Consider the following 18,900-nt stretch of genomic DNA (forward strand, 5'->3'; position numbering starts at 1 on the left):
GTCTATTCTCCCCCCCCCCCCCCCTGCCCGGCACTGGTCTAGCACCCCACCGTTCCCATTGTGTTGTGCAATCGTTGTTGTTTATTGGCTGCATGCTTCTCTCCCTCTCACCGCAATGACCGTTCTGTTACTGGTTACGTGCAGTTTCTCTCTCAACTAGAGGTGCAAGACAAGCTAACACATAACAAATCGTTGTATGCTGGCTGTGAAAGAAGCAGATGCCCGCGGGGCTCAGGCTGCAAGAAAGTGCTGCGATGATAGACTGACTCACCAGGGATTAGATTAAATATATGGGGGAACAAAGTTGTCCCCCGTCAGTTAAAAGTGAGCCGAGAGCACGACACAAAGCGCATCAAATTTTACCTCTGTGGAAGTGCACTGTGGCATATGTGATCATGGATTTCTTATTAATCGAGGTGAAAACATGCGATTTAATGTCATTGTCAATGTCTCTTATTGTAGGCTGCTACTACAGCTAGGCTAGATTTCATATGAACATCTCGCCTACTGTTTTAGAACAGAATTTTAGGTTTGTCGGGTCCAGATCCAGAGCTACTTAGTGGTAACTAAATTCTGAGGACTCTAGGTCTATTTGGTTACATTTGTATACAATTCGGAGCTACACCAAAACATACAATGAACGTCCTGACGTCACCCCCCCCGCCCCCCCACTAATGTCCCCTCACTTTCCCTCATGCCGGCGTGCCTGCCAGCAACACACTCTCGCGGGATCTAGCGCCAGTAAACTAAACATAGGACGTGTGCGAGATTTGCCGTCAGATGCCGGCGCCCACTTGGGAGACCATTTGCAGGACATTATTGTATTATTTTGCCTCTAATGGCTCCAATTGAGATGGTGGATCTTCCTAAATGAACCGTCTTTGCCTACAGTTCAAGAGTTAAAGGCCAAAACATGAAGCAGCTTGTTATAGTGCCACCATGAGGCTGATTTTAAAAATTCTTGCTTAGCCTCCAGGGAGTGTACAAAAGTTTCATGCTGATGGTTTCAGAGGTGCTGGAAATTTGATGTCTCGCACGCACGCACGCACGCACACACGCACGCACGCACGCACGCACGCACGCACGCACGCACGCACGCACGCACGCACACACACACACACACACACACACACACACACACACACACACACGTGACACACACACACACACACACACACACACACACACACACACACACACACACACACACACGTGACACGCACTGACGCACACACACAAAAAGCCGGAAAACAACCACTGCCTCCGGCTGTTCTAGGGGAAGATAGTAGCAGATGTTTATTTGTGATAGCCAATACCTTATCCAGCAGGGTAATTGACATACAGAGTGGAGAAGATGGAGCCTCCACCCCCTTTTGACCTCCAAGCTCATTTTGAGCTTTGAGGAACAAAGGATCAATGATGAACAAAACCTCCTAACTCCACTTTTTGTTTTGTTTTTGTCATGAGTTAGCTGGTTTCTGCCGAACAGCAGAGATGTATGAATTACATGAGATTTATACAATGTTTTGGTCTGGTTTCCTTTTTCTTTTACATCTAAACTTGCACTGTGCCAGACCCTTGCCTTAGACCCTTGTCTAAGACAAGGAATCACAACTTCAATTTTTTTGTTTTTTTGTTAAAAGCATAAAAAAAAAAAACCTTGTGTATTGATAACATAGGTGATAGGTGTAGGAATGTACTTTTGCCATCAACTTTGGCAAAAGTACACAAATCTGGTACACAGGTCTCAGCTGGCACAAGAACAAAAATTCAGTCCGCAGACACAACCAAATTTGGGGGACCTTGACATAAAAATGTTTAAGAACCTCTGGTTTAAACAACATTAAAGGAAACAAGCCCAAAATAAGCTACAGTTTAGTAAAAAAACGCAAGCTGCAACTAACCATTATTTCCAAGCGACTTTACAGAAGAATAAGCCCAAAGTCGCTTATAATAAGCGGACATGGCAACCCTGGACACAATTGCTACTGGTGTTGGAGAGAGTCTGATTCATGTTTTTGTCTACTGTCCTGAGGATGGAAGAGCACCACGAATCTGCCGCGTACGTAGAGTGTTGCCAGGTGATAGAAATAAGCAGCCAGGTCTATGAAAACAAGCCCAAAAGATGCCACATGGGCACTTTATTGGCTATTTGAAAATAGCAGATCTACAAACTCACAATGCGTCGCGAATGTGAGCTTGTAGATCTGGTATTTTCAAAAAGATCTTGAAAAGAAAAAGTGAAACATTTGGAATATATTTGAAAGTTAAACATTTTTTTCAGATGTAGGGTCTGCAAAAAATGCATTAATTTGGGCGTCCTTGACATGCAAATATTTGAGAACCACTGGTTTAAACAATGATTTGATTTTTTTTTGGAAACAAGCCCAAATAATTACTCTTTAGAAACAAGGCCAAAAAAAAAACGCAACCCGCAACTAACCAATATTTACAAGCGAAAAACAAGCCCAAAGTCGCTTATAATAAGCCGACATGGCAACACTGCTGATTGGTGTTGGAGTAGCAGCCTCGCGTCACCAGACTTTCCACCTCAGTGTTGGAGAGAGTCTGATTCATGTTTCTTTCTGTCCTGACTGACGATGGAAGCACACACCACCAATCTGTAGGTGAATGATCAGTTGTCCTCGGCTCCTCGTCGCGCATACCTCATCATCCATTCCATCTCTCTGTCCTTGACAGACCGTTTTGCCACACAGACACTCTCCTCCTCCGGTAACTTTTGGGGTGATTTTACGCACACTTTTGCGCCTTTGGATCTCGCGCTGCCTCCCGGTCCCGGACGTTCTCATCATGCACGTTTATGTCGCTGTGATGCTGCTCTGTGGAGTCACTGGTGAGTTTACGTTGATTCATGATGTATGTGTGTTTCACTTGGCCGTATTGCTTCAGAGTATCATACTTGAATAAAGTCATTATGGCTGTGTTGCCTTGTTGTTGGATACAGGACACACAGGGCACTACTAGGGACATCTGGGCACCTCGATGTAAAATTGGCTATTAACTCTATTTTGTCCAAAATGTAAAAAGATATTTATACATATTTGAAAAATGGTGTTAATGTAAAGTATACATGATGTGAACATGCACGGTACACCATTATCAGACTTTACTTTTATCCTTCAACTTCTTGTTGATGCCCCCAAATGACTGGATATACAGTTTTTTTGTAGCAATTGTAGAAATATTAGACCTTAATTGTCCAATGTTTAAGCATGATCTAAATCATGTATACTTTACTTAGAACGTTTTCCAGATTTAAAAAAAACTTTTGGACAAAATAGCCAATTTTACATCAAGATGTCCCTTGTAGTGCCCACCTATCCTGTTACTCTTCAGGATATCATACTTGAATAAAGTCACATTATACTGTGTTGCCATGTTTAGCTAAAAGACACTAAAAGACTCATTTGTTTTGTCATCATAAAAGCCTGGTGAACAAACATGAGTGTAATCTGAATCTCCTCTTTGTGGCAGGACTGCAGTAAATTGGATGGTCAATTATTATTTCTAAGATTAATGATGTGTTGGGTTCAGTGGTGAAAAAAGTACTCAAATTGTTTACTTAAGTAAAAGTATCAATACTGCAATGCAGAAATAGTCTGTTGCAAGTAAAAGTCCGGAATACAAAATTTACTTGAGTAAAACTACAAAAGTATTGGCATCAGAATATACTTAAAGTACCAAAAGTAAAAGTACTCATTATACTGGTTTCAAATGTATAAAATGTATTAAAAAAAAACTTTGAAAATAGCAGATCTACAAGCTCACAACGTGTTGGGAATGTGAGCTTGTAGATCTGCTATTTTCAAATGGCCGAAATGTATACTGAGCTGAAGTGGTTAATGTATGCTTTGTAATAATAATGTGGAATCTTTTTTCACGTCACATCAAAAATGTCACATAAAAAATAGATGTCACATAAAAACAAATTCACATAAAAACACGTCACATCAAAAATGTGAACAAACAATGCATTGTTTGTTTTCACATTTTTGAATGTGACGTGTTTTGATGTGACATGTAGCCTACTGTATATGTTTATAGTGGTTAAACTGATTTTGATGCTATATTTAACAAATTTAGCTGTGGAGTGGGGACCCCCTGGAACACCTTCAAGTACCCATGTGCGTCACTGAACCCCACTTTGAGAACCACTGCTATAATAAACCTATTTACTTTACCCTTTACTAATTGTATGTATTTAGGTCATGCTGCTAACTGATGTAGATTTTGAATGCATTCCTAAAAAAAACTCCCCAAACACTTTAAAACCAGCACATTAGGCTGCTACTGACAGCTATATTTAGACTGTCAGATGATCTTCACGGTTTCTAAATAGGCTACTGTAATTAGCTAATTGGTCGCACTTGAAACAATATGGTCCAGGGGTAGCATATTGTTTAAAATGAGATGCTCAGCTTAGCCCCTGTAGGGGGATCCAGGGACATCCTCACTCATCTTAACATTTTTCTGAATTTAATGCATTAAATAGGTTACATACATCTTAAGCACTCTGGGAGTAACTAAAGGAGATAAATGCCTATTCTGAAATTAGCATAAATGATCATACGCTCACAGAATGTTCTATCAGTCTATATAGAACAGGAGTTCTCAAACATTTTTTTCCAGATTTCTTGAATATAACAGATCTATAAGGTCACCTTGCATCACTTTGCAACGCATTGCGAGCTTGTCGTTGTAGATCGACTATTTTCGAATAGCTGAAAAACAAGTGTTTAAACTGTTCCTCATTTTGCTGAGGGACCCGCTGGAACCCCCCTTTTTAACAGAGTAGATGTCATTTCCTGTATTTTGGTGCATTTGAACAGGTGGTTTGATACCTGCCTGCTCTTGGCAGCACAGTAACAATCAATGGATAGAGAGACACACAGAGGAGTTGGTCCCTAAATAATTAGTACCCGGTTGAATTAAGTTAATAAAACGTTATAAACTTGACCGGACAGAGAAAATTCCAGGGTAGAACATAGAACATACTGTATTTACAATACTGTATACGTACAGTATGCATATACTGTAAATTATACTTCAGATACAATCTGAAGTATAATGAATTCCCTTCATTGCTCAAGAAGTGGATGTCTCAGTGGTGCATGAGTTCAGTTGACGCAGTTTTCCACTTGGGGTGATTTGATGGCTTGAGAAATATGATGTGTGGCATGAGTGAGTGTGAAGAGCGTCATTGCATGTGTCTCACGCTCATTGCATGAGAGTTGGCAGCTCTGCTATCTGTCTGTCTACCTGTGTCCCTTTTATGCCCATATATGGAGATCCCATATATTGGAATATCCATAAATGGCTATATTGGTTGGATCGGCGGTTCTGGACAACTGAATATCCGAACTACTAGACGGCAGGCACCGCACTCCCTCAAGTCCTTGCCGCTAAACGCATCGAGTTTGAAGTCGCTCGGTCCCATATAAACATGACCATATATGGGCATAGCGGTCGGTCTGTGGCTCTGGATAACCGGATCCCTGTATCTGTCAGTCCTTGTCCCTTTTATGCCCATATATGGAGATCGCTGATGTCATCAATATATGCCCATATATGGGCATACCCTTTTGTACCCACATATGGAGCTGACTAATTTGTTTAAAACATTTGATTCTGTGTCCAAAAATATTTGAATATTTAATTATATACTATATTGAATAAATACCCTTTTTTTGCGGTTCTCTTTTTTTTATTATACACAGGATCAAATGTTTTATGGTCTTGATTCACTAGGAGCCTGGCCCTGGATGGCTTGGTTCCAGGCTTAAAATAATTCATATAAATATTATCGGAAATCTCTGGGGGAAATGAATGGGCTTTCCATCTGTGGCACCACTGCAATTGTTTGTGTGATTATACATTGTGTGTGTGTGTGTGTGTGTGTGTGTGTGTGTGTGTGTGTGTGTGTGTGTGTGTGTGTGTGTGTGTGTGCGCACGCCACGCATGCACATATATTTCAAATTGTCTTCTTTGCTGTGAAGTGTACAGAGACCGCTTGGGGTGATGTTGCAACTTGCACTATAAATACATGAAAACTGAACTGAACTGAACTGAGCATAATCCCCAGCCAATACATCAAGCTGCACATTCAGTATGGAAAACTGCATTAAAAAAGAACAACTCCTAGTCCTAAATATTTGTAGTTATTAAAAAAGAAAACAAGCACTGTAAAAGCGGCTGCATGTATCACAATCTCATGAGATGTCATACCTTAACTATATATCATACCTAGAGGCTTCAACCTCCTGACTGATGCTGGCAACAAACAATAGGCTACTACAACATTCGTACCTTGGTCAGAGTTCAAATAAAAACAGGACTGTCAATACATAAACACATCAGTGCTGACACACCAGATATGTAATCCCAACTAGCACTTGAGTACATACGTACTTAATTAAAAAAAAAAAGTTCATCACAAGCTGGCCACATAGTCAGAGATTGGAGATCCATGATTCGATTTGTTTTAGTAGACCAATTTCCCTTGTGCCTCCTCAGGTTGCTGCAGGTGTGTAGATGTATACTGAAATCTACAATGAGGGTTCTTGATATAGTTTGCTGCCCACTTAGGGGAGAGAAGACAAGAATTTAAAAAAGAAACTTTGAAATCATAATCATGCTCTTGAATTTGCCCTGCCTTTGTGTTCCTCAGCATCGTTCAACATCTCAGAGGAGAAGGGCGTTTGCCCCCTTGGATATTTTCCCTGTGGGAACCTAACCATGTGTCTGCCGCAACTACTACATTGCAATGGTGTGGATGACTGTGGCAATCAGGCTGATGAGGAGAACTGTGGTGAGTCTGATGATGATCTTTTGTTTAGTCTAAATTTGTAGTAGCTATTCTTTATGTTTTGGTGTTAGTTGGCATGTTATTATGGTTAACTTGTAGTTCTATGTCTAGACACTTGGTGGTGGGCATTTGATATGCACAGGGTGTGCACATAGGAATCACAGGCACACAGGTGTTTCAATTAGTGTGGACTGGACACAGAGTGAAGCGAAACACAGTACACTGTTCCTACCAGACAGCAGACAGAGAAACAGAAAAAGATGGACAAGACTCGTCACTCTTGTGACGAGAGTGACGAAATTCAAAAGAAACCGGGTTAACTGGCAGGTGTTGTTGCAGTATTCATGTGCGGCACTTGAAAGTTATAGAAGGGAAATTATAGTGTGGTTGTCATGAAATCCCAACTAAGGCACACCTGGAACCACTGGATTACCTTGACCTCTGTTGTGCTGTTTCACTGAGTTCTTGGTAACTACGTTATTTGGCTGAAAAACGCGAAGAAGCAATCAGGAGGATGTTGAGTCAAACGGAGTCAGACGTACTTTGTAATTCGAAGTTTGTTGCTTGAGAGTGCATCAGACCCACAGGGCGGTGGTCATTGGAGTTCTCTGACCAAGGCAGAGAAGACAATATGTGTGGTTAGAAAAGATGCTCCATCAGTTCTGACAGTGTCAAGGGATGGAAATGGAGACCTTTAAGTCTGGTTACCTTTAAATGGTTAGTAGAGGCCTACCTCTACTAATCATTTCATCCATTGAAACCACAACCACGCGCATGTCGAGCATATCCATAATCTAAAAGCCACAGTTCTTGATCAGGGGGCAGGGGCTGTAGTCTCGTGTCTCGCTTTGTTACAATTAATCGCAGAGATCCAAGAAGTTGCATCAATCACTCACTTTATTTTGCAGTGTCACATACAGCAGCAGATGCAGAGACTGCAAAACAATCAAATTACCAAACAGAGAGAGAGCATTTCTGCTGTATTATTATTTTTCTCTTTATTGCACTTGATGCACACACACGAGAGAGAGAAAGGGGGAGAGAGAGAGAGAAAGAGAGACTCGGCTCCGTTGTAGGCTACCCTGGCAGCCAGCCGGAGGGGAAATAGATGTTCTCCTTTGATTGAGTGTAGACGTAATATTCATATCTACAGTATGCAGGGCTCTACTCTCAGCGTGAATCCTGTGAAATATCTTGCAGTGTGTGATCCCTTGTCAGCGATCAATCGTATAGTGTGAAAACCACAACGATATTAGACTGCGGAAAAACCTGCAAGGAGGGTATAAAAATCCATCAAGGTAGAATGAGATGTTTTCTGCTCAGCGGCAACGACGACACAACGCACAGAGGAATGCTCACTTCTGGTCAGACGATGGAGGAGCCAGGCCCGGAGGCAACCCACAGTGCCCAGAGCCTCCTAGTGTTGCCAATACCTGCTGCTAACATCTCACCAGCCACCCTAAGCCCCTGAGAGACAGTGGGGGCAGTAGCATGCCACTTGGACACAGGCCGGGGTCTGATCAGCCTCGGTCTCCGGTCGGGTCGCCTGGAGGAGGGTGTCTGTTGCAAGCCCCGAAACACCCAGTGACTCTAGGAAACAACTGATGATGTGTCCAAGTTTGTGCATCAGCAGATGTATTGTATTAACTTATGACAGCCGATTTCAAAAAGAGACTTGTGTAGTGTGAAATGCTTAACGATCTGATGACTCCCCGACGACTTTAAAAGTCGTACAGTGTGTAGCTGCCCGGGAGTAGCCACCGTATGTGGAGAATGTGCAATGGTTACAATGTACACACAAGTGGCACACAATTTAGTACATACTATATATAGTAAGGTCATATGCAACTTAAGATAAGTATTATTGAAGATATTATTCCACAGAAGATTGTGGTTGTGTGGTCATACAGAATGTATTTGTAAATCTTGAGGATGAGATAAGTGCTTTGTCCAATTATCTCTATTTGAAATGTTCCGACTCCTTCTGTGTCTTCTTACGAAGAAAATCATCTATTATTTAATATTGTTTGTCCAGCTCACACTAGACTGATGAACAGTGCATCTCAGGCTGACCTGTAGGTCATAGATGGGCTTGAAGGTTTGCACATGGAAATGCAGTATTGTGATTATATTTCTAAATTTTTAAATCTTACATTTCCGATTCCCATTTTTTAAAATAATAGTCAATGTTTGTTACTGCAGACTGTTATTTGCATGTTTGTGTTTTCGGCTTTGCACCTGTCAGCTGACAGACTTTGAGACCTTGAGTTAAGTGCAGTTCCTTTTATTTTGATTTGAACATTTTGGAAACAGACTCACAACATATTGATCAGTTGAGCAGGAAGTGAAGGATGTTTCTATTTGAATGTGTGTTCATTTCAAACAGACGATTCAACAAGCTTTTGAGGTTTGTTGTCCAACGTCTTTGTCCAAGGTTTGTTTGTTGTCCAAGGTTTGTATTTGGTAGCTACTAAATATGCACACAGACAGTATGACACCAGGGGAGGGGATAATGAATGCATCAGGTTTCAGGCAGAGCAACATCCACATTAAATGCTGGCATCCTATCCCCTTGACCCTCATCCCTCTTTTGCATTACAAAGGCAACTTACAGTTACAGCCGGGAATCCGGGGGAGGGTGGCACGACCCCACATCTTGGCAAAAAAATAATTGTCCAACCAAATATATCATTATGCACATGGCAGTTCTATGATCCACTCTAGCCCTCAGATGCTGCACATGAATGCAGGTACAGTCAGTTTGTGGGAGGGGAGGGGAGGGGGGGACGGGACAGGACTGACTTTCAGTAAGAAGTTAAAGGAATAAGAACATGTACTAAAATAAATGATCTTACTGTATTGTGGTCTCATTACAAAAGCTAAATTGTCACTAGGGGACTTTGAAGCACCCGTGTGCCAATCAGGAAGGAAACTGGCAATGGCCAAGCAAACACCACGGAATGTGCTGGGGCTAGCTATGCAAATTCAGCTATTGTGGGAAGCAAGCAATCTAAAGGTGACTCTCCACAAAACGGACTACTTCAGACTACTTCAGACTACTTCAGACTACAACAGACGTTGGCAAAAATTGGCATTTAGTTCAGCACAAACTGTCGGCCGCAGCGCACATAGTTGTGCAAATGCATTAACACTGGCAGGCTGGCCTGTTGGTGTTGCCAGGTCTGATTATTATAAGTAACTTGGGGCTTGTTTTCCTGTAAAGTCGCTTGTAAATATTCATAGTTGCTGGTTGCTTTTGTTTGGGCTTGTTTCTGAAGTGTAGTTGCTTATTTGGGTTTGCTTTCAAGATTCTTTTTGAAAATAGCTGATTTAATAGGGCTCAAGTGGTGAAACTGGTCGCTTCTTTTGGGCTTGTTTTCATAGACCTGGTCGCTTGTTTCACTCACAGAATCTGGCAACACTGAAGCCGGCTCGGACCAAACTATAACCCCCCTCTCTCCCCACTCTTCACTACCCCACAGCTCTACCAGTCGGCCCAAAGACTGAACAAACTCGGTTTCTCTGGGTCGATAAAGGTCCGAACCGACCGAACAACGCTACCCGACAACAATTTGTCAGCAGCAGATGCTTTCCAACGCTTTCCGACGCGGAGTCGGCCCAAACTCCGTGTGGTGGAGAGCTGCCTTAAAAGGAAAGCACAAGCTATATTAATGAAAAGTTACACCATTGTGTAATTAGGGAATTCATACAGCTGTCACTGCAATCTGTTGCAATCACATTTGTTAGCTGACCTGGTATATCAAAGCCCATTATAGATGATAGAATACAATAGATGATAGAGAAGCCCATCTACTACTGTAAATAACACACTGTGTGTGATTCTGTCTGTCTGTCTGTCTGGCTCAATAAAAGGCTGGTCACAGTGCACACTGCTACGTGCATGACATCATCAAAAGGAACCACCTCTATGCAATACAAACGGTCTGCACAACAAGGTAATGCCTGGTGAAGTGAAAGGCAATGTTATGTCAGACTGGATGTTGGAATTGGATCAACACTGACTTCTCACAGGCCAGAGAGTGACACAGACAGTCGATCTCCACTAACATACACGGAGGTTATTGTCTCCGCCAGGCCGAAAGGCATGGCGAGAGAGTATGTTTTACCCTCCGTCCGTCCTTCCGTCCGTCCGTCCGTGTGTCCTGTCTGTGTGTTACCAGCTAATCTCCGGCACCGTTGGCCCGGTCGCTGCGAAACTGTGCACACCCACTCCCTGGATGCCAATTCAGAACCTCTGCCCCACAGTTTTCACATGGGCCATGGGCCATGGGTTATAGCGCCACCAGGAGGCCGATTTGTGCAAAACCCATTTTCTCCCATTACACCTACAGCTTTTAACCAAACGTCATGCAAATCGGTACACAGTATCTCTATAGTCATGTGATCAACCCGGATCTGTCCGATTTCCCATATTGCATCCTCATTGGCTAAGGTTGGCTTCCAAAGTTTGCAGGATTGGTCAGTTTTGAACAAACGGTCTCAAAACATGAATGCAGTGTGCAATTTCCGTGAAAGTTTGCATGCAGATTCCCACTAGGCCGAGGAAGAAATGCCCCCCTTTTCACATTCACATTGGCCTTTATAGCGCCACCAGCAGGTCTAATTTAGCAAAACACATTTTTGGAACAAAATGCCTCAAATCATGAATGCAGTGTCCCATTGAAAGGCCTAAGAAGAAATGCCACCCTTTTCACATTGGCCTATTATAGCGCCACCAGGAGGCCACAATAACCTACCTGACCTGGCGGAGACCTGTGCTCCGAGGAGCACTTTTTCTAGTTTTTATTGCTTTCTTTCTCTGCAGAAAATATCAAATGCAGTCCCTACAGACCCCACAAAGCTGACACTTTGAGTTGAGGGTTCCATTCTGTAGATCTCATTGAAACAAAGTAATATATACTATTGACTGGGTTGAGATCACAATTTCAACCTCCATGGCAGACATTCTGTCTAAAAGGGTTCCTAAGCCGGTCCATGCATACTCAAAGTCTTGCCATTCCTGGTGCATGAGTAGAGAGAGTTGTTGAATCTTGGCTAGGGAAATGCAGTGCTATCTTAAATCTTAACTGTCACACATTCTATATGTTCTACATTAACCCGTTCAATCCAGGAACGCATACCGTTTCATTTTAGATTTCAGCTATAACCATTATTTTATACTTTGGCTATTCAAAAATAGCAGATATACAAGCTCATAGTGTGGCGTTACGAGCTTGTAGATCTGCTATTTTTGATTTTTGTTTTAAATTTGTGCACATTTTTTAATATATAATTTTTTAAGCAAACATTTGTAAAATGTTTTGTTCCAAGGACCTCCAGAAGCAAAGATTTGAGTTAAAAATGTTAGCTTTCAAAAATTCAATGAGTTTTCAAAAATAGCAGATCTACAAGCTCATAGCGCGGCACTTGGTGCCGCGCTATGAGCTTGTAGATCTGCTATTTTTGAATAGCCAAATAAATTTAAAATGACTGATTTTAATGGGTTAAGCAGTGTAGGTGAACCTTTTTTTTAAGATGCAAGAGCCTGGTTGCACCTGCTGTGCGTAAGTCATTGCTAAGTCTAATTGTCACAGAAGTATTTTGTAAGTTGAGATTTACACATTACTGCATTATGATGGCTTAGTTGTTACTAAATGGGGCATCAGTGGCCCAAGGAGGTGGCACGGCCATCTGCGAGTTGCAAGTTTGATCCCTGGCTTCTCCTGGATGAGCAGGACACTATATCGAGCAATGAGCAGCAGGTTGGTGCCTTGCATGGTTGCCTCCGCCTTTCGGTGTGTGAATGTGTACCGTATAAAGTCATAATGTGCAACAGTGTTCTGTTATGCCATTGTGGTGTGTGAGAGTGGAAGAATGTGTGCAGGCGCACTCCTTTTCAGCGCTATATAACAACATCAATCTGTCATCACAGTTTTTGAAACCCTTTAAGATTTTTCTGATAAGCTATGACTAACAAGATAAGCTCATAGCAATAATATAAGGTAGTATTCCTTGTTTAAACATGCCAGTTGGGCAGAGTAGCTGACCCAATAATTGTACTGTAGATGGTATAATGTTAGTTTATAACTGCATACATAATTTAATATATTCAAAACAGAGTAAAATATTCAAATAGGCAGTTTAATAGGTCACTGTGGTCTGATTGGAACTGATAAGAATTTGGCTGGAGTGATGAGAAATCACATCCAATATAAACACCTGGATGTGAATCTCCAGGGTGAGTGTTATGCTGCAGCCTGGAGGTAGTCGAACACTAGATTCTGCTAACAGCAGCAAAAACAGGGTTCCCAGATTGGTCAAACGCAAGCCTGTATTACCTTGTTAACACCTCATTGCCCGCCGCCACTGTGATGTTGATCAATGAGAAAACTGTCCAGAACAAAACTGATAGGACACCAGACAGGGAACAGGACTGGAGAAAAACCTTGACTGGCAGGGGTGTAACAGACTGGGCAACGTACTGGACTGGTTGGTGTAAGGTGAGACAGAGACAACAGGCAGTCAAGAACACACGCAAATACAGAGAGACCATTAACTAGGGCAGCGGTTCTCAAACTATGGGTTGTGACCTAAAGTGGGGTCGCAGGAAGGTGCCGTTGGGGTCGCGCATTGGCAACCGAAAAAATACGATTTTTGTTTATCAAGAAACGGGAAAAAAGTGGGGTCGTCGTGACCAGCGTGAAGCGGGTGTCAAAGACAGCCACCTGACTCCTCATACACACATACAGCTCCAACCGGCCGGGAACCAACAGCAACACAGTAAAGACAACACACACACAAGTCCTTTCAGAGAGGCACACTGAACTGATTTAGCTGTTCATAAACTATATAGTTATATAGCAGGAATGAAGTTCAATATGAGCGGGTGCCGGGAGTCTTAAAATAGTTTTTGTAACTCATAAAGCGAGAGGGTACAAATACATGGACCACGCATCAATTTTGGTACATTTTATTATTATTTACCCTCTCAGAGTTAAATTGGAGCTGGAGGGGTCACTGACTGTAAATTTGATCCTTTGTAGCCTAAAAAATAAGCTCCCGAAACGGCATTTGAGTCAACAAACCGTTGAATTTACGGATCGTAATGTAACATCACCGAGCGGGGAGGTCATGCTCACAGACTCCCGACCAGTTACCAACAGCTGCCGACCGGGATGGATAAAAACACACAGTCGGTGGCCAAAGATAAAATCGAGAGCTGGCATAATATTTTGTAATTTCCTGCACCACATTTAAACCATTTTCGATGTTTTATATATGAGATTTGACCTTATAATTAGATCGAAATGTGCTCAGTTTATTATGCTTTGGCTTTGTCTTTCCTGTCACCACATTTAAAATAACATTCTGTAACCTATTTAAATATTATAAGCATTTTAAAGGGCTTTTATATACAATTTTATATATGAGATTTGGCCTCATAAATAGCAAAAGAAAATTGCTACTTTTGTGTCCATCTATCCATCCATCCATCCATCTTCAACCGCTTATCCGGAATTGGGGCAACAGTTCCAGCAGAGAGCTCCAGACCTCCCTTTCCCGAGCAACATTAGCCACTTCCTCTAAAGGTCTATGGAGCACCGCATTGAGTAGTAATAGTTTGATGGAAAAGATGTTCATTTGAAAGTAATAGTTTGGAGGAAGGCTGTACATGTACTGTTTGTCTTAATGCCACATTCTGAGAAAAATGTTTTGTATGTAAGTTGATGGCAGTGGAGTTCTCCACTGCTTGGTGGTTGATTACCGTTTCTAATCGCAAGCATTGATGCTTTCTAAAGCCCCAATTGCCAGCTTGCACACAGTTTATTTATTTATGGAGTGATGTGGGTGAGCACCCCACTCCCACCCCCCCATTACACTTATGAAATGATATAAATCCCACTAAAGCACCTCTATTTTCAAACGTCCTCCCACGTCTTTGTCCATTCCCTCCAGTAATGCAGGCATCTAATCTGGCAAATCCTTTCATATACTGTATAGTTCTATTATTTATGGTATATTTGTTGTTGCGTTGATGTGCATTCTGCCCAAGGTAGCATACACAGTATGAATGGACAGGATATGATGAGTGAATGCAGATAGTGGGATGTTTTTATATTGCCACCTAGAAACCCCTCCAGTGAATAGATCAATGGGGTAGATTGAAAGACCCCCCCCCCCCCCAGCTGGTCCTGTAGTGAAAAGTATTGTTAAAAGATATGGGGTAATTAGTGCTTAGAGAACTGTACTGTAACTTCTAAGACTAAGTTTTAAGGTTTGATCCCGGCAACACTCACATTACATTACGTACTGTAGCAATCAACATACAGTCAATTGATACCAATATCTTTGCAACCCTAGTTAATATGATTATCTGTTTATCACATCGATATAACGTCTCATGGTATGAACATACAAATACTCTCCGTCCTTCCAACAAAACTTCACAGTGGACACTATCCGCCTTATTATGCAGGTACTGTAGGCACACCGCCTTGCTATCCATACTTATTGATGGAAAATATGTTAATTTGATCTCCAATCTAACTGTTAGATTCAATCTAGATTAGAAATAGTTCATGAGTCTTTTAGCATATCTCAAATGAGGCGTGACTACAGTAACACCTCTGATCTATGCAAAGAAAAAGGCAAATAAGGAAATGTTTGGTTGCAAAATATAATCCTGCTTAAACCCTATTCGGTCATTTAATAAGCTTCTGTTCTTACCTTGCTGAGAATTGAGTTTATTTTCAGACTTTTCGTTAAAAATAGATATTGAATAGGAAGGAAGGGGTTTGCTCAAGGACGCTTAAAAAAACACATTGTTCTTGGCAGACATCCTGGTAATTGTGTTTGTGTTATGAGGTTAGTTATGACTGAACTTTTGACCTTTCACTTCTGGTAAGGTCTCTCTATAATGGCTAGTCTCATCAACACTTAATTTATCATGGTTTTGAACTTGTAACCCTCCCAGAAGATCTAAAGACCACTGGATTTAATTTCTCATAGCTTTATTTTTAGATTATGGGATCTTTGCAACTACTACTACTATTATTATTATTATGCAAAAACTTTAATGTGTCCTGCTGGACGTGCCAGAGATACAGTATGTTTTATATATGTTTTCACGTGTTTAGAGGCAGTTGCAAAATTTTAAAATGTTTAAAAATGACAAAAACAAATCCATCAACTCACAATATGTTGCATCACAACACGTTATTAGCTTGTAAATTAACTATTGCCATTTTATTCGTGCAACACTTTTTTATGACAATGTTTCTCACTCGATGTTTCTAAAAATGTCATCTTCCTTTAAGATACAGCTAATATTGACCACTCTTTTATTGTAACTCTACCTATTTGTAATGGAGAAACTCTGCCATGTTTTAAACCTGACTGGCTAGACATGGATTCATAACCGCAGATCACTTGAGCACAGTATATGCCAAACTTCTCAAGCCGTGACCCCCCAAAGTAATCATATTTGAACTGGGGAACCCTGACAAGCACTTGGCATCGTAGGCATTACATTTAGTTTGACTCGAAGGTGTTGTGAGCTTTTATATCGTCCATTTGCACAATGTTTGCCTCTTTCTTGCGTAATATTTGACAATTTGGCCAATTTGGTATTTAAAAGGTCTTAAAAGTCCTTAAATTGTCACTTAAGAAATGTGCAGATACCCTGTATACGCTTATAATGTATGTTGGTTTGTTTATTGTTGAGAAAATCATCTGACCCCCAGTTTGGGAACCACTGGTATATGCAGTGAAACAGTTAATATGCTTGTTAAAGGGCAAGACCACTTTGATAGAGGTTTGGGTTGTGTAGTTACTTTGCCATGATGTAACTCCAAAGGTGGACAAAGTCAACGAGGAGCATATTTTGAATGATCAATTTCTAATCAATGGAGCAATTATGTTTGATTTCTTGTCCACCTTTGGAGTTACATCATGGCAAGGTCAACCCAAACCTCTACCACACAACCCAAAGCTCTTGCCTTTTAAGAATTCTTGTTGGGTACTGTACCTGCCCCAAATTATTGCTGTTTGATGTTTGAGATCAAGAAGGAATCCCAATTAGTGTTAGAATGATCAATTCGTAAATGTAGCTTTTGTTTAACAATGAATAATATTACAGTGGCATCCCTGGTCTATTTGAAGGTAATCTCTCAAGAACAGATTCTGCTCTGCGTTTGAATCTGTCGGGGGGTTCGTCATATCACGTACGCACTGGCCTACAAGTGGGCGTGCCTTCAGATCAGGAAGCAGGCCGCGCTTTACCCAATCAAATGTAGTGGGCGGGATTCACGTGTCCGTCGATCCTTCCCCACTCGAAACAAACCGAAACTATTTTAACAATAGCGTCCGCGGATCAGACAAAACCACGGCAAGATATTCACATTTTAACTTACTTTTTCATCATAGAAACAAGTGGGCTTATAACCAAAACGATCTAGCCTCGCGTAGCCAGACAAAATCACACGACACACTGCGTGGATATTAGTCTGGTCCCTATCAACGATAGATTTTTTTCCAAGGGGCGGTTACAAAAAGATCCAAACGGACTCTATTGGTTAGACCTAAACCAATCAGAGCAGTGCTTCCTTGTACAAACGAATCAGAGCTGTGCTTCCTTGTTCGTCATTGCTCCAAATAAGGTGATAAGCCCGCCCACATTTGGATACTGGGCCCTGATTGGTCCCGCAGAACCTCTGCGGGAGAGAAATAAATTCTCTATGGAGGGGGGCCAGACCTAATCTGCCAAGAGCTAAAGTGCATGCAGTTTTGCAAAGGCAGATTAATCTGGAACCAGGCTAAAAACGATCCATGTTCTCTGGGAGAAGTGGTGTTAGTGTTCCGTGTAGAAATATTGTTAGTGGGAATGAAAACATAGTCGCACCACCGGAAGTGATGCGCTGGAGGCAGACCAAAACCCCGGTTTCCTTGCGCACGGGTGCTACGTCAACTTCCTCCCAGAGCCAACTGAGATAGTCAAAAACAGCAGAGGGCGCTGTTTTTCCTTTTCATTTGGCGATGGGTTCCCACACAAACAGAGCCACGAGATAGAAAACTCATCGGACCAAACAAAATTATAAAACAGCAAAAGGAAAACTACCTGACACATTGGAAAGAAGCAACACAAAAGCAGAGTAAACTAGAATGCTATCTGGCCCTAAACAGAGAATACGCAGTGGCAGAATACCTGAGCACCGTGACCGACCCAAAACAAAGAAAAATCTTAACTAGGTACAGACTCAGTGAGCACAGTCTTGCGATCGAGAAAGGTCGTCACAGGCAGACCTGTATCCCGAGAGAAGACAGACTATGCACCCACTGCACACAAAAGGAAGTGGAAACCGAGCTACACTTCCTAACCGTCTGTCCATTGTACCAAGACATCAGAGACACATACTTCCCACAGATTACAACCACACACAGAGATTTTGAAAACATGACCAATGACAAAAAACTCCCATATCTGCTGGGCGAAGTACAACAATGTGCAAACACAGCAGCAAGATTCGTGAGTTGCTGTGATAGGAGAAGGATATCGAACGGAACACAACCACCCTAAAGACTAATCATTGTGTATATTCCTGCACTATACCTGCACCCAGTGATCTTGGTACATAGAAATTGATCTATTGAAGATTCTGACTTTCAAATGTACATTTTTTGTTTTGATTGTATTGCTGTATTGTTGTATTGTGCTTTTTGCTTTGGCAATGTAAACGTATGTTTTCTCATGCCAATAAAGCCCTTTGAATTGAATTGAATTGAATTGAAGGTGATACAATTCTACTTATAATCGTCAAGGTTTTTTTTTCCCCCTCTTTCGGGGAAGTTTAATGTAATCAGTTATTTGGAAATTGGCATTCAATGAGATGTTTTCTAAATTATATAAGCAACACCATAATAAAGAGACATTAGAGGACCACTTCACCGATTTTCAACCTATATTCATATATTTGGTCCTCATACTCATTATAGTATGGTACCATTTTTGTCTACTGTGTCCAGGGGAGTCCCTGTCTGTGTCTCAGAGAAGAGTGGACAGTCTACACCTGTCTACA

General features: G+C 41.6%; 1 protein-coding gene across 5 annotated transcripts in view; it reads left to right on the plus strand.

The window, feature by feature from the left end:
• Positions 1 to 2,572: 2,572 nt before the first annotated feature.
• Positions 2,573 to 18,900, plus strand: part of rxfp1 (relaxin family peptide receptor 1) — a 67,610-nt gene continuing 51,282 nt past the window's right edge. For 4 of the 5 annotated variants that reach the window (XM_084085910.1, XM_084085911.1, XM_084085912.1 and 1 more), the window contains exons 1-2: positions 2,573 to 2,854; positions 6,689 to 6,829. In XM_084085910.1, the coding sequence (XP_083942036.1) occupies positions 2,812 to 2,854; positions 6,689 to 6,829 (184 nt within the window). In that variant the 5' untranslated portion in view covers positions 2,573 to 2,811. Of the gene's footprint in view, positions 2,855 to 6,688; positions 6,830 to 12,526; positions 12,589 to 18,900 lie in introns of those variants that run through there. The other variant, XM_084085914.1, reaches the window with a different exon arrangement.

This window comes from Gymnoscopelus microlampas, assembly GCF_963454915.1.
Source record: "Gymnoscopelus microlampas genome assembly, chromosome: 18".
NCBI classification, from domain to species: domain Eukaryota; kingdom Metazoa; phylum Chordata; class Actinopteri; order Myctophiformes; family Myctophidae; genus Gymnoscopelus; species Gymnoscopelus microlampas.